The 17,145-nt window shown below is 42.6% G+C and overlaps 1 protein-coding gene across 1 annotated transcript in view; it reads left to right on the top strand.

Annotated features, from left to right (window-relative positions):
- The first annotated feature begins 7,850 nt into the window (after positions 1-7,850).
- LOC101998866 (cytochrome b-c1 complex subunit 2, mitochondrial) overlaps positions 7,851-17,145 on the top strand; it is a 29,816-nt gene continuing 20,521 nt past the window's right edge. Inside the window, exons 1-6 of the mRNA XM_005351155.2 lie at positions 7,851-7,991; positions 10,257-10,340; positions 10,436-10,585; positions 12,646-12,710; positions 14,307-14,363; positions 15,894-16,018. Coding sequence (XP_005351212.1) covers positions 7,959-7,991; positions 10,257-10,340; positions 10,436-10,585; positions 12,646-12,710; positions 14,307-14,363; positions 15,894-16,018 — 514 coding nt within the window. The 5' untranslated portion in view covers positions 7,851-7,958. The remainder of the gene's footprint in view (positions 7,992-10,256; positions 10,341-10,435; positions 10,586-12,645; positions 12,711-14,306; positions 14,364-15,893; positions 16,019-17,145) is intronic.

Raw genomic sequence — 17,145 nt, 5'->3', positions numbered from 1 at the left:
CCACCTCCCCAGTGGTGACACCGTTTTTGTGTGGTGCAGGGAATGGAACCCAGGGCTTCATGCAGGCCAACCAAGCACGCTCCCAAATGAGTCACAGCCTCTGACCCCAGAGTTGCATATTGTTTTTCTTGTTTCCAACTCTTTAAAATCATAGATCAGAGAAAGATAAGTTTGAAAACTGGCGTGAACCACCCTGAGCCCCTCAGATCTCGTCTGAAAACAGGTTTCAACCTATCTCCATCCTTTTTCTCAATGACTTTCCTGCAATCTCGTGTTAATAACTGATTAGTTGTAATCTAGAGCACGTGACTTTTAACCCTTCACCAACCTAACTCTCATATGACAAAGCCTTTCCTCCCTTTCCGTACTCAGAAGTCCGTGCAGACCTTGACAGCGTAGAGCGTGTATTCTTCCTCTCTGCTATCCAAAGCGCAGTGGAATTTTTATTTTAAAGAAAAACCTGCTGAAGTAAAAAAGCTCAGCGAAGTTTCAGAAGGCATAGAATATTGATCATATTCACCAGCTAATCTGTGTAATATAAAGAGCTGGATAATGAAGAGCTTTGTGTTAAGAAGACAACATTCTCTTGCAAAATAATGTTTAATAGATCAAAACTTACAGTACTTTTTACCCAATTATTCTAAACAACGTAACATATATAGTCTGTATGATTTGAGCTTGAAATACACAGGCATTTTATTAACATTTGTTTTTCATAAGTAATATTCAAGTTAGGTCTAGGTTCTAAAATTTTATTTAAATACACATTTGTTTATTTTTGTTTGTTTTGAATCTGGGTTCTGTTCCCAGCACCCACACCAGCATAACAGGTGCAACTGTGTGGAACTCCAACACCCTCTTCTGCCCTCCATACACTGCATGAATGTGGTACACAGACACGGATGCAGACAAAACACCCATACACATGTCAAAATAAATAAATCTAAACATTTTAAAGGATGGTTGTGAGTTTTTATTCATGATCTTGTTGTTGATCCCCAGTCTTATTGGCTTCACCACATAGTGTCTATGCCCTGGTAATGTCAGGAAACAAAGCATGTTCTCTGTGAGAAACTTATTGCTACCATCGTCATCATCATTTGTGTGTGTGTATGTGTGCATTTGGCTTTGTCTCTGTAATGACAGTTTGTATACACATGTGCTCTTGTATGTGAGGACACCAGACATCAACACTGGGGATCTTCCTCAACCAGAGTACTCTCCACCTTATTTTCTGAGACAGGGTTTCTTACTGAACCTAGAGCTCATGATTCTGCTAGGCTGGCTAGTCAATGGGCCTCAGGGGTCAACTTATTGTTGCCTCCCCTCCCCTTTATTTTATTTTTATTGGAAATACTTCTTTTTCATAAAATATATGCCCCCTCATCTCCCAGATCTCCTCCACCTCTCTACCATTCCAAACCCACAACTTCTTCCTCTTTCTTTAGAAAACAAGGAAAATAATAATGATGATGATATAAAAATATAAAAAACCAAAAAGAAGGGCTAGAGAGATGGCTCAGAGGTTAAGGGCGCTGGCTGTTCTTTCAGCAGTTCTGAGTTCAATTCCTAGGAGCAGTATAGTGGCTCACAACCATCTATAGTGGGATCTGATGCCTTCTTCTGTCATGCAGCTTGTGATAGTATGAAAAAAAAACAGCCCCTACAGGGAGTGGCACTATTAGGAAATGTAGCTTTGCTGAAGTAGGTATGGCCTTGTAGAGGAAATATGTCACTGTGGACCTAAGCTTTGAGGTTTCCTATGCTCAAATTACTCCCAGTGCAGAACTCAGTTCACTTCCTATTGCCTGTGAATCAAGATGTAGAACTCTCAGCTCCTTCTCCAGCACCATGTCTGCCTGCATGCCACCATGTCCTACCATGATGATAATGAGTTAAACCTCTGAAACTGTAGACACCCCAATTAAATGTTTTCCTTTTATAAGAGTTGCCATGGTCATGGTGTCTCTTCACAGCAATAGAAACCCTAACTAAATAAAACATAGCCATACATTCAAATAGAGCACTCATATACAAAAATTTTTAAAAAAATCTTTTTTTTAATTCACAAAGAAAAACATAAACACACACAGCAAAAAATTAATACACACAAATTAGTCACAGTATAAATATACAAGAAGACTAGAAGGTCAAAAAGAAATGTCCAAAGCAATATGAGACAAAAAAAAACCTACAAAAATACAGGTCAGCTCATTTCGTGTTGCCCATCCACTAAGGACATAAAGCCTACCCTTAAATGTGGTTTATAAACCCAGTGAGACTCAACTGGAGAAAAGTCATTTTTCCTTCACAAGCAGCTGTCAATTGGAGATAGCACCTTGGTTAGGGATGGGGCTGTTTCCACTTCACCCCCTCTGACGTAGACCTGTGTAGGCCCTGTGCATACTGTCACAGTCTCTGAGTTCATGTGTGTCAGTCCTGCTGTGTTTAGGAGACACTGTTTCCTTGGTGTCCTACATCCCCTCTGGCTCTTACAATCTTTCTACCTCCTCTTCTGCATAGCTCCCTGAGCCCTGAAGGGAGGAGTTTGATGAAGACCTCGCATTTAGGAAGGAGTATTCTAAGGCCTCTCACTCTCTGTACATTGTTCATTTATGGGCTTCAGGATTAGTTCCCTTCTAATGCATTAGGAAGCTTGTCTGCTGATGGCTGAGTGGGGCTCTGATCTATGGGTGTAGCAGAATGTTATTAGGAGTCATTTTATTGCTAAGTTTCTCTAGTAGAACAACAGTATTTGATTTTCCCAGGCGTCTCAGGTTCTTGGCCACCCAAGCAATGTGGTGCTTGGGTTCTGTCCTAGCTGGTTTTGACAAACTGACACAACGTAGTCATCTAAAAGGAAAGAAACTCAGTTAAGAAAAATGCCTCCATAAGAGCCATCTGTAAGGGAATTCTCTTAATTAGTGATTGATGAGGGAAGGCCCTGCAAATTGTGGGTGGTACTATCCCTCAGCTGGTGCTCCTGGAATCTATAAGAAATCAAAGCAAGTCATGATGAGCAAGCCAGTAAGCTGCACCCCTCCATGGCCTCTGCATTATCTCCTGTCCCCTGGTAGATTCCTGCCCTGCTTGAGTTCCTGTCCTAAGTTCCTCCAATGATGAACAGCAATGTGGAAGTATGAGCCTAATAAACCCTTTCCTACCCAATTTGCTTTCAGTCATGGTGTTTCATCACAGCAATAACTAAGACAGGTTCCATCTCATAGAGCAGAACTTAAATCCAATCCGGTAGTAGTTGGTTACTCCCATAACATTTATGCCACTATTGTACCAGCTTATCTTACAGGCCCATCACCATTGCAGATCAAAGGGTTTGTGACTGGGTTAGTGTTTACTTTTCTCCTCTAGTAGCATGCAGAGTACCTTCCAATGCCATGAACACTAGACAGTAGAGGTAAATGTGCTAGTTAGGCAGCAGCTTCTCCATGATTCTCATTCTTCAATGAGATATGTAGGTATTGTCTTCAGCAATAAGGCCTTACCATCAATTTGTAGAGAGTAACCAATAGTTTTGGGAATAGCCTGAGTTGTTTGGAAGTTTCCATGAGACCCCTCTGATCAACAACTCAGTTATCTGTAACCCATTTCTGGCACTGGAGGTTTCACTTGGTGGCAAGAGATTTGTGGTTGGGCTTTATCTACCCCATTATTTAATGAATCCATTTCTATTTCTTTCATATATGTATATACTTTAAGAAGTTTGTAGTTTAGTAGGTCTTGAGGGGTCATAAAAGATATATTTTAAGTGGTATGTCATTCCTACAATATCATTTGTTTGAATTTAACGTTATAAAATCTGACGTTTCAGAAGCAGCAGCAAATGGTAAAAGACATAACTGCAGAGGTAGATAAAGGTATGTTGTCAATGTGTATGTGCTCAATTTAGAGTAAATTTACAAAACAAATTTAAGAAGCAAATGGAATCCTGCCACTTGGTCTGTAAATTCTACACTAAAAGCACGCAGAAGCGGGCAACCCCTGTGAGTACTGTTCACCCTGCATCTGTGGTTCCATGGCTTTTCAAAACCTTTTTTATTCTTCCTCAACAATTCATTAACATCTGTACTCAACCTCCCCCAAAACTACAACCATCTATTGATACCTGTCAATCAATCACACTTCCTGAGTAGTCCTTGACAAGTATCATTTGAAAGCCCATTACTTACTTCTCATCGGCTTACCTTTAGCCTGGAAGAGGAAATACCAATTTCCTTATGCAGACTGGAAATACACAACTCAGAATGACTGTTGTCAAGTTATCCTGTCCTCTCTCTCACCACTCACCTACTCTGGCCAACTGGTCCTGCTTTTAGGGTCCATGGACTAGTAATGTTCTTCCTCACCTCTGCTTGCATGGCTTTCTCCATAATTCCCCCAACATCAGCTTATGGAACACCTCCACCGGAGAGCTCCAATATCAACACGACACTGGCAGGGAAGTCCCTCTGAGTGCTCCAGTGCTTCCTGTACTTTACCTGTCAAAAAATCTACAGCTCTGTATAGAAACTGCTGGCGTAGGGATATAATACAACGAAATGATCACTGAGAGCTGGAACATATCTTCTCTCACCGTCTCGGGGCTCATCACAGTAGCTCAGTACATGAGTGAAGAAGGGGAGTGCATGCTGACACTCAGCCCTGATGATAACTAACTCAGTGTATATATGAGCAATTCTATTTTAGTTTTGTATTGTAGTGATACATACATATTTGTCATTTTTAATCTATTCTGATAAGGTTCTTGGTCTTTTTTTTTCTTTACTGACTCCTGCTGTTAACTGTGAAGTCTCTGAAGTAAAGATTGTAATTCTTACTTTTTCTTTCTAGCTGCAGCTGAACTTGAGTGTTGGTCCTTAGAAGCTTATCCTTCAGGATCTAAACAAGATCTACTTTAGGAAGATAACAAAAATATATACAGATTAAAAATAAATATGGTTTTCTGAAAGACATTTGAGTGACCTGTTCATATAACATTTTAGTAGTTTCCCATTAAATATATTATGTGATAACTTTATTGAAAAAACATGTTTTGTGTATTTAGGGGCTGGAGTGATTCCTCCCTCAGTGGTTAAGAGCACTTGCTGTTCTTGCAGAGGATAAAAGAATTCAATTCCCAGTACCCACGAGTCAGGTGGCTCACAACTGCCTGTAACTCCAGCTCAAGAGATCTAACACCCTCTTCTAGCCTCCCAGCATAGCTGCATATAAGTGCATCCATGTACACACACACACACACACACACACACACACAAAATTTTAATCCTATTTTAAGGTGTTTCTTGGCATAAATTAATTTTTAGTGTATTTTACAAGTGAAAATATGTATTACATACCCCAAATGCCCAATCTCCAGCTACTTAAACAGAATCCAAACAGCCAGGTTGTCATTTATCATTTACTAGAATTAAAAATCATTTTGACGGTGGCTTCCTTTCTTTTCTCAGTTCTACCAGCATGCACGCACCTGCAGATGTGGGCATCACTCCACCCAGTCAGTGTTTTGATGTGTTACAGTCATCACACCTCCATCAAACTCAGAGAATTTTCAAGTTTTATGCTTTTAACTTCAAACACTGATTTATAGCCCTTTCCTCAAATGAAAACAACTTTTGCTAAAGGAATTTTGTATTTCCTGCTTCACTCTTTTGAAAATGTCTTAAGATTTGGTCATTCACATACTATCACACAGTTTGCCCTGAGCAGATGAGAAGTGGACTTCTCAGTGACTCACAAGCACTGCCTGGGTAGTTTGCTCTGGGCAGGCAGGAAGAATCTAAGGGTCTGCCCGGTGCCACAGGGCACTGGTGGTCGGGTGCCATTACGGTGAGCAAATACATGGAGGGGTACAGGAGGGAGGGAGAGGAACAGAGGTTCATGTCCTGTGGAGAGAGGTGGATCTGACGAGGAACAGGCTGGTGTAGGATGCCTGCTTGCCATCTAGGGTCATGGTAACATCCAGTCTTGGGCTGCTGCTATGGCCATGTCTAGGTCCATGGCCCCGCCACAGCCAGGGTCGGTGTTGAGGTCTGAGGCTCAGGCTACCACCGAAGGCAGTGCAGATGCCTGGGGTCTGTGCCCAAGGATCTGCTGCCATGCAGGAAGGGGTAACCTGCACTGCCACTAGGGCCAAGCTGACATCCAGGCTGAACTGTGGCCAGGGGCCATGTCTGGGTCCATGGTCCTACCACAGCCAGAGTCTATGCTGCCATCAGGGGCCATGTGACTGGCCGTGTGAATGCTTGGAGTCTCTACCACCACCAGGGATCATGTTGGAGCCTGGGGACCATGGTGCTGCTGGGCCCATGCCAACTGAGAGCCCATGCTGCCACCAGGGGCCATGGTGACATCCAGGCCCAAGATGTTGCTGATGGCCAAGTCTGGGTCCATGGTCCTGCTATAGCTGGAGTCTGTGTTGACGTCTGTTTCTGTTGTCCATGTTACCAAAGTGGCCTGTGCAAACCATGTGTTGAACCATGAGCTGAAATACAAGGGCCTCACTGAGCTGGTTCAGCTCTTCATGGGCCCAGGGAGAGCTCCCCCATCCCAAGCCCACAGGAGAGCAGACCCTGTCCACACTTGGGAAAGATGGCCCCGCCCCTTACCTTGGGTGTGGGAGAGCTGGTCCTGCCCCTTACCTGAGGGGGGTGGTCCCAGTGGCCCAGACTGACCAATTCAACAGCCCCCCAGGTACACACCCAGGGTTTTGAGCTGGCACACCCCAACACCCACGCCATCTATGAGGTGCTGGAGTAAGTGAAGGGACTGGCCCTGCAGAGCCATGGCTGCATGGTCTACATGACTTTGGTCAAACAGTTGTCACGGAACAATTCAGTCACCAGCGAAAGAGACATGTTTGCCTGTTATCTTGTCCTGCCCCACACTACCAGCCTTTCTGAAGCTTTAATGTGCATGTAAATTACTTCTGACTCTTGTAAAAATAGATTCGGGTCCGATCTGGAAACCGGAGATTATGTATTTCTAACAAACTCCCATAGTTACTGACACCTGGTACTGCTCGTATCCCAATCACACAAGTAACGTGGTAGGAGACTATTCATACATACATACATACATACACACACACACACACACACACACACACACACACACACACACACAATACTGTTACAAACTCCCATAGTTACTGACGCCTGTTACTGCTCGTATCCCAATCACGCAAGTAGCATGGTAGGAGACTATTCATACACACATACCTGGTACTATTTCTTTCCTAATCACGCAAGCAGACTATGCACTCATACACACGCACACACACACAGCTGGTTCTGTTCCTTTCCAATCACACAAGTAGAGTTGTAGGAGACTATTCACACACACGGTACCGTCCCTTTCCCAATCACGCAAGTAGCATAGTACGAGTCTCTGTCTCTCTCGGTCTCTGTTCTCTCTCCCTCCTTCCCTCCCTCCCTTTCTATCACGGGATTTCTTTTTCTGCATGGGTACCCAGTCTGGGACGCAAATTCCACGAGCTGGAGCACTCGCTGGCGACGACCGAGTTCACAGGTCGCCGAGGACAACTGTGAAGGTGGCGAGGGTGGACCTCCAGGGAACAGGAGGTGCTGCCGAGTTCACGGGCAGGCCCGGTCTCACTGTCAGGTCCGGGACGAGAGTCCAGCACGGCCCTGGTGACCGTGATGGTTGCAGACGTAGTAGGGCGCTGCACGTCGTTGCAGGAAAAAGAAGACAGAAAGCGTCGCTCCCCGCAGCGCGCAGGCCTAGGAGCCCGCTAGCCTATCACCGGCAGGAGCTGGACCCGTCCCGCCTCCGGGAGCAGTGGAGCACCGTGTGCGCAGAGAGTCGCACGCCCAAGGGGGCGTGGGCAAGCTCGCAGGGCACGCCGGGAAACTCGATCCTCCGACACCATCTTTCCTCGCTCCCGGTGGCGGTCACCGTGGGAAAGGGCACACGCTTGAGCCATGAAGTTCCTCAGCCGGGCCGGGTCCTTCTCGGTGAGCACGAAGACGCGCGTGGGACAGGGCGGGGGAGGCTTGTCGGCCACTCGGGGGCTGGGGGCGAGGTGTGCGGCCCTGGCCTCGGGCCTGGGTCTGCCCTTCAAGTGAACCCGGGGAGAAGCGGGCTGTCTGCGGGCTGGGGCCCGGGGGAAGGAAGCTCAGCCGGTCCTGTAAGCTGGAGAGAGCTAACGCGGGAAAGCCGCAGAGAAGGGTGGCCTTGAGAGAGACACCAAAGCGGCACTCGGGAGACTCCTGAAGGTCACTCGAGAAGCAGGTAGGGCGGAGGCCGACGACACCCAGCCCTCTGCTTTCCCAGCTGCGGCCTCTGCTCCCGAGTTTGTCCTGGAGCATCAGTTTCCCCGATGCAAGTGTCAGAAACACCGATGCGTCCTTCCATCCTGACGCTGCTGAGTCCCGGCATTCGTAACACGCTATATTCTAGGTCTCTTATCGTTCCTCAAGGCTCCTTCCTAACCCGAAATTATGTAGTTGTCACTCGGAGAGGGGGCACTAAGTACCTCCTGTGCCAGGACGTTATCACTGAAACAGCGGCTATCGAGAGATGAAAACGGGGGCATTTAAATTTCAGCAAGGGCTAACTTGCCCCTGCTTAGCCGGTTACATGTGGAGCTTGTTGGTCTAACATTACATTGGGAGGGTGCTCCTGGCATCTAGAGGTCAGAGGTGTTGCTAAACATCTAACTGTACACCAGCAGCCCGTACAGCATAGATTTACCAATACCAAACTTACCAATGCCAAAATGCCAGTAGTGTCTGTGTTGAGGGACCTAGACAGGGATGCAAAAGTCCACACCTGGAAATGGTGTTTCCTTGTTCTTTGTACTTACATAAATGTTTTGTAGAATTGTACACATTTAGGCTATGGTTGTGTTCTTTGTGCCTAGACCAACCAATTGCTAAAAGTCCTTTGAGGGCAGGACTGTCTTTCTTTCCATGGCGATAAATTGACATGTGTTATTTAAACAAAACAGAAATTATATGACAATTAGGAGGAGAAGTCTTTCCTGAAAGGAACCCCCCCCCCAAAAAAAGTGCAGAATTTTAAAATGTCACTATCGGGAAGCACCTACATCTTCCTTGGTAATGGAACTGTGGATTATCCATATGTCGGCTGCTATACTTGGATATTGTGGAATAATGTCTTGGGAAATCACAGCCGAAAACCATACATACACCTTATCCAGAAAACTGAATTGATGATGACAAAGAGCTCATTTTGATTCATAATTAAAATGCAGGGCTGAAGGGAAAGTAGTAATACTGGGAGCAAATGAAGACCAGCAGCCAGATTAGGCCAGCGCCAGGGCAGAACAGAGTAGGAGCACTGTAGGCCTTTACAGCGGCCTTTGCCAAATGACGGCAGCATGATTATTGGGGCTTAGCAGCGTGAAAATGGATTTGTTTGCATGTCCATTAGTAACCCTGTGAACCCTAGATGGAATTGGAATGTTAGAATAACTTTATGCTCTTATGTATAGCTTTTAAATATATTTCATATGTGAATAGAGTCATCCAAATTATTACATATTATACTGAGAATCTGCTATTGATTTAATCCTTGTTGAGTTTAGGATGCTGTGGATATTCGACCAGAAAGCTAAGACCCTTTCTTAGTTGAACGTGCTCAGTATAGCATGTAAGAGGATGGAAATACAGTGGACATGTTAGGGGCTTTGAGAAAAGGCCCTTAAAATGACCAAGGAGATGGAGGTTTTTTATCTGGAAAAAATAAAGAGACTGGCGAACTGAGGAAGCAATAGTGCTGAAGTGTTGACATAACAATGCAATTGTTCAGAAACTGTGGAAACACTTGAAAGTTTAATGAAATAATTAAAAAGTAAAGAAAATGCATGATTTTTAAAAAGATTGTGGAGAACTCAGTATTCTCTATAAATCACAAATAGGATAGGTAGAAGTTAAAACAATGACTTAGACCAGGCGTAGTAGAAACCTGTAGTCCCAGAGGAATCGTGAGCTTGAGGTCATCCTGGGCTGCATTGCGGAAGTTTTTAAAAAATAATGGAAGAAAAGAAACGCTATATACAGGGGGGAAAGTGACTTGGGTAGACTGAATGGCTAATGAACTTACTAATGAAATACTTGTGGAACTTCCAGTGAAAGTGGTGGTTCTTCCCATGAAGATGAGACCACTGTGTTGTGTGGCATTGCTAATGGAGGGCTTTTACATGTGAAGGACTGTTCTTGTGAGACCAATACATAACCTGTCTTTGTTGTTCTTAGAGATTTTATTCCCTCAAAGTTGCCCCGAAGGTTAAAACTTCAGCCGCCCCTGGAGGAGTGGCTCTGCAGCCTGAGGATCTTGAGGTGAGTCTCACTGCTTACTGGAGAGCACATTTGCTTTACTTAACTCTCGGTAAAAGACAGGCATTGTTCATATCTCTATTCCATCTTAACTACAGTTTACCAAGTTACCTAATGGTTTGGTGATTGCTTCTCTGGAAAACTATGCTCCTCTGTCAAGAATTGGCTTATTCATTAAAGCAGGAAGTAGATATGAGGACTCCAACAACTTAGGAACCACTCATTTACTACGTCTTGCATCTAGTTTGGTAAGTGTCTTTAATACCTTGTTGTTTGGAAATGGTGTGTAATCTTGGGCCTGTAGGGAATTTAAAAAACAAAGGGATGAGGAGATGACTTAGGAAAGCCCTTGCTGTGTGAGTATTAGAGGCTGAGCTCAATGCCGCACGCCTTTAGTCCTAGTGCTCAGGAGGCAGAGGCAGGCAGATCTGAGTTTGAGGACAGCCTCATCTACAGAGCTAGTTCTAGGACACCCAGGCTACACAGAGAAACCCTTTCTCAAAACAAATCAAAAAAGAAAAAAACATTTGAACCAGTCATAGCCATGCATCCCTATTCCCCTAGCAGAGATAGGCAGACCCTTTGAGGTTGTTGTCTACCAGCCAGGACAAAAAAGCTAGTTTCAGGTTCACTCAGAGAAGACCTTGTCGTAAGGAACTAAGGCAGAGAGCAACAAAAAAACATGCCACTATTTTCTCTGGCTTGTAAACATACCTAAAAGCAACCCAGGCATCGAGATTAACTCCTGTAATCTACTAGGGAGATGGAGACAGGAAGATCATGAGTTTGAAACTAGCCTGAGCTACACCAAACCTTCTTTTGATAAAACAGCAGCAGAAGCCTGAAAACAGTGCCCTGCATTTGTTTCCTTGAGCTGTTGTGTCTTATTTACACAGACTGGTTGCCTTAATGTAAAGTGATTTTATCCTCTTACCGTTTTAAAGTTTAGGCGTTAAAGTCACGGTTTTATAGTAAGTACGGCATTAGCAGGTCCATGTTTCCATAGGGAAGAGTCCTTCCTTGCCGCTTTCTAGCTTCCGGTCTGCGTCACTCCAGTACCCACCTGTCTTGTCACTTAACCGACCTTCTGTCTGTCCTTGTGTCCAGATGTCCTCTTATGAGGTCACCCATCATAATGGGCTTAGCATTTCTGCTAATCCAGGATTGATTCGTTTACGATGACCGTGTTCTAATAAAGTCACATATCTGAGTGGACATGAACAGGGCTGCTGTTCAACCCCGTAAAATCCCATCTGATAACATGTGAAACCACAGGATATTGGCCACAGACAATAATTGTTATTATTCAGTTGGATGCTGGTATTGAAATGTAAGAAATCAGTAGGGGAAAACAATTTTTCTATAGAACGTGACAAAAGTTTAAAAAATAAAGCCTCCCCCTTGAAATTGTAATATTTCTCTCTTCCCTTTCCTATCTCCAAACTTTCCCATGTACCCTCACTGATCTCCTTCAAATTCATGGCCTTTTTTATTATATTGTTACTATATGCATGTGTATGTATATATACATATATTCTTAAATATGATCTGCTCAGTCTGTACATTATATGCATGTTTTGAAGGCTGACCGAGTGTCACTAGACATCCAGTTGGTATGCTCTATGTATGGGGAAGAGCACCTGCTCCACTCCCAACCTTCTTCAGCCGGTAGCTCTTTCTTTAGACTTTTCCCCTCTTTGACATGTAGTTAGAGTCACCCTTGTAGAATACATTACAAAACACCCCTGCACCTAAGGCTAAGGAAGTATTGTAGAAGAAGCTTCGGAAAGACTGTAAGAGACAGAAAGGATCAGGGAGTTTTCTGTGAGATTGTGTCTCCTAGGAATGTCAGAAGCTACACCCATAAAGTCTCACCAATCTACAAGTCTAGTAAGCTTGTATTTGCTAATGGAATTTTTACACAATTGTATTTTATATTAAAATCTAAGCCAGATCTGATGGCATGTGGTTTGTAACTCTGGTACTTAGGGAAACTGAGATAGTAAAGTCCATTCTAGAGTCTGAGATAAACCAGACCTACTTAAAAGTTATAGAACAACCTGAACTGTGTAAGGAGACTTTGTCTCAGAAATACAAAACAAAAATACACATGTATGTGTACTGCAATCAGTGTGCTTTGCTGAATCTCATAACTCTTATTAAAAAGTACCTGCTAGTTAGGACCTACTTCGTAAAATTCTTTTTGGATCTGCTAATAACAGTTAAGACCATCAATTGTGATATAGTGTAATGTATGGCAGACCTGGCATTGAACAACTATTAAGAAAAGCATCCTTTCTTTTTCAAGACTACCAAAGGAGCTTCATCTTTCAAGATAACCCGTGGAATTGAAGCAGTTGGTGGTAACTTAAGGTTTGTTAAATAGTAACAAGAAATAGCCAGGGCTGGAGTGGTGGCTCAGGAGTTTAAAAGGTACATTGTTCTTGCAGAACATGTTTCCAGCACTCACATCAGACAGCTCACAGCTACTATAACAACAGTTCCAAGGCTCTAACACCTTCTGGCCACTACAGTCAGTTACATTCATGTGCACATAACCCCTCACAGACACATACTTATACACATAATTGAAAATAGAGGCTCTGTTGTGGAGGGAGCTGAACACAGTGGCTTATGTCTTTACAGCAGCATTTGGAAGGCAGAGACAGATGAGTCTCTTTAAGATCCAGGCTTACAGAAAGCCAGGACTACACAGTGAGTCCCTGTCTCAAAGGGGGTGGGAGACACATAAATATCCACTTGTTGGGTAACTCCTCTTTGTTAACAAAGGGGCTGAAGATCTCTTAAACAGACAGGGAAAGTTGTTGAGTCATCATCAAAAATGTGAAGCATGCCTGTGATATGGTAGATATGTGACTGATTGGGAGTAGATGTTTATAGTATACACAATATGCAAAAACATCTGATTGGAAAAGGAAAAATCATAAATCAGGGAGGAAAGGAAAAAAAAACTAAAAGGAAAGGGAACAAAGGTAAAAAAATGTCTATACCCCAAGAGGAAACCAGAAACAGTATCAGCAGTATGGTGCTGTGATACCACACCTGTGCTGTTTTCTAAAGACGAGAAACTGAAAGTCCAGTTCAAGGAAATGGGTAAAGAATGGTAGCCATGATAGAACTATGAAGAACTGGTAGTGCGGGGCTAGAAAAAGGATGCATATTGCTCCCCCAGGGGACCTGGACACCAGCGCCAGGGGTCTCACACTAGCATCTTGCCTCCGTAGGCACCTGCACTTACATGGCACATACACACATAAAAATGGAATGATCTTTTTTGAACAAAGAACTAATGGTTCACTTCCTAACTATAGGACAGTTAGGAAGTGAAATAAATCTGTATATCTACATAAAGAGTTTTAAAGATGAAATACTAGAATTAGGGAGAATAAGAGGATTGTTATCGAAGTTAAGGGCATCTTGACTATTTCCCTTTTGTTTTTCATTGTAAAGTGTGGAACATAAAGTTGCCGCTTTAAATGTATATGCGGTCCCATGGCAATAAGTAGCATTTGAGAATCATTACCACTTTCCACCTCTGGAACTTCATTATTGTCCTTAGCGGGAACTTCGTCCAATAAACTGACTTCCTATTCCTTCATCCTTGACCACCATCATATTTTCTTTGATTTTGACTGCCTTTTTTGTTGGAGGGTTAGCTTTACATTTTGCTGTCATTTATTCTTAATATGAATAAATTATTTAAGATATATCCATTAGTAACTTACTTAATATAAGGTCCTCAAGGTTCATCCATTTTGCAGCATATGTCAAAACTTGATTACTTTTTAAGGTGGATTTATTTGCCAATTTTTAAAAATTACTTTAAAATTTTAGTTGAATAAATATTATTTTCACAGTAGTACGAAGAATTGGGTGCTTTAGCAAAGAATATTTAAGAAGAGCTATTTTCTGACTCAGATTATTTACTGCTACTTATTTTCAATTCAGTGTGACTGCAACAAGGGAAACCATGGCTTACACTGTAGAAGGCATGCGAAATGATATGTAAGTACTTGCATGTATTAGAGTGTCTGCTTTATGGGAATACTAGAGGTACATGCAATGTGTGGGTACATGCAATGTGTGAGTCATAATGAAACCTATTATTAATAAAAAAAAATCATTTGGAAAAAGATTTATGAACCAGAGAGATAGTTTAGTGGTTAAGAGTGCATAACTGCTCTTGCAGAAAACCTAAATTTGTTCCTAACACCCACATCTGGAGATTTCACAACCGGTTGTAACTGCAGCACAAGGGACTCCAATGCCCTCTTTTGACCTCCATGGGTGCATATAGACATAACATCTGCTTTTTTAGGAAATACCAAACTTGGTCTGTTTGTAGGGCTCCTAGCAATGAGATCAGGACCTATCCCTGGTACTTGAACTGGCTTTTGGGAACCTATTCCCCGTGTTGGGTTGTCTTGCCCAGCCTTGATGCAGGGGGCGAGCTTGGTCCTGCCTCAACTTGATGCCCCATGCTTTACTGATGCCCCTTTCTGAACAGAGATGGAGGAGGAGTAAATGGGGAGGGAGGTAGATTGGAGGCAAGAAAAGAGCAGGAGCAGAGAAGGGAGGGGAAAGTGGTCAGTATATAAAATAAGTGGAAACAAAATGTAATTAATTTTTTTAAAGTGCCAAACTTGTATTAAACAAGGTGACGTAGACACAGACAAATACTATATTCTCTCAGCAGGTCCTAGCTTCTAATGTTTATTTGTGTGTGTGGATGCAGTTTGTGACACTGGAAAGGGAACCACAAGATGTTAAAAAGGCAAGGAGGACAGTAAAACATGTGTGGCATGAAAGGAGAAAGGAAGCCACAGTCTGGAAAAGTACAAGTGGAAAGGGGCAGAGAAATAGAACAGAGGATGACGGGGCGGATCAATAAAAATGTACTAAAAATGCCATGATGAAACCTAATATTTTTGTATACTAACTTAGAAAATAAAACAAAGACTAAACTACTATTTAGTTGACTTTGTCACTGTGACCTTAGACTTTGATTCTGGAATATTATTCACAAACCTGGGATTGATTAGGCTCCTAGCCACAAATAAGATTACAGTTTATTATCTTTAATGTTGTCTTCACATTTTGTTGTGGTCCTGGAGATCATCTAGGGCAGTGGTTCTCAACCCATGGGTCATGACCCATTTGGGGGGTCAAACAACCGTTTCACAGGGGTCACCTAAGACCATTGGAAAACACAGATATTTATTGTTCAAAACAATAGCAAAATTATAGCTAAGAAGTAGCAGCAAAAATAGTTTCATGGCTGGGAGTCACCACTGCATTAAAGGTGGCAGCATTAGGAAAGCTGTTAACCACTGCCCTGGAGCACTGGGCATGCCCAGCAAGCATTCTGTCCTCGAGCTCCCACCCAAGGCCTTTATCTTCCAGGACAGAGTATTACTTCATAGCTCAGGCTAGCCTGGAGACAAAGTCCTCCAGCCTCCACCCACCAGATGTCGGGTTAAGTGTCATACACAGGCATAAATTTTTGACCTGTACCTCTTCACTTATTTTCTGTAGTGAAATCCTGATGGAGTTTCTGCTCAATGTTACCACAGCACCAGAATTTCGCCGTTGGGAAGTAGCTGACCTTCGGTCTCAGCTAAAGATTGACAAAGCTGTTGCCTTTCAGAATTCACAGACTCGTAAGTACTTTTGCCAATCCCATTTTATTACTTCTAGGTTTTGAAAAGATGTATTTGTGAAGAAAATCCTATACGGGCCTGAAAATATCTCCAAAATATGTTCCATTATTTTAGAGTCTTGTTTGTTTGGTTATTATTAAACATTTGTATTGTTTTCTCCCGTAGAATCCTGCGTGCTCTCCCTGTTCCCTGATTGTGTTATATTTTTATTGTTGTTTTGCTGAGAACAAACGCAGCAGGAGTTTGTTTTACTGCTTCTACTGTTGTAATTTACTGATACATGTTGCTGTTGTCACGTAACTCGTCCTTGGAGGATCCTTCCAAAGTATACCTCACATTTTTTGTCTTATTGATCTTTTTCTTATTTTAATTTCTGTTTTTATAGAAGTGGTATGTGTGTTTCTTGGGTTTTATTTGAATTTAAAGAGGGAAGGAGAAGAACAGAAAGTTGGGTGGAAAAACATGAACTTTTAAAATATAATGTATGAAAATTTTTGACAATAAAAAAATAAACAGTCTCCATAATTCTTAAAATAACTTTTTGTGTTGATATTTGTAATGTTTGATTATAGAATCTTTGTATTTGGCAAAATTAGAGAAATTTTTCCATTATCTATTTTATCTTTGTGATGCTAAAGTTTTATACCTAGTTTATTTTTTATTGTAACTAAGGAAAACTGTAACTATGACTATCTAGTCTTCCACTCCGTCATAGACCTCAGAAGGGTGAAATGTTGCCTAATGATTGGGACATCCAGCTCCTAAACAATCACCCTAAGTTACTCTGCAACATTGCTGCATCCATTTTTGGCCTACAGACCTAGAATATCTGACAGACTTTTCTCTGAAGCAGGAAATTTTGAAGAACTTCCCTACCCTGTCTTGGCAAAGTTTGGCCGTCTCTTTTCTTGGTGACCTGCTTATACAGTTTGGACAGCATATTGTCAGCAGTGTTGAGGCAAGGGTAACTTTTTGCTCAGATGGCTAGTTTTTGCCCTAAGGAGGGAAATGAAAGCTCCATGTGGAGTTTCTTCAATGTCTGTTATCTTCTCTGAAGTAAATTGATGCTGCCAGGAACAAAGATATCTCGCTGTCATGAAAAGCTTTAGGTTATTAAACATATTAAA

The sequence above is a fragment of the Microtus ochrogaster genome, chromosome 8, assembly GCF_000317375.1.
Source record: "Microtus ochrogaster isolate Prairie Vole_2 chromosome 8, MicOch1.0, whole genome shotgun sequence".
Lineage (NCBI taxonomy): Eukaryota > Metazoa > Chordata > Mammalia > Rodentia > Cricetidae > Microtus > Microtus ochrogaster.
Note: the sequence above shows the minus strand (reverse complement) of the source record. Positions and strands in the feature narration are given on the sequence as shown.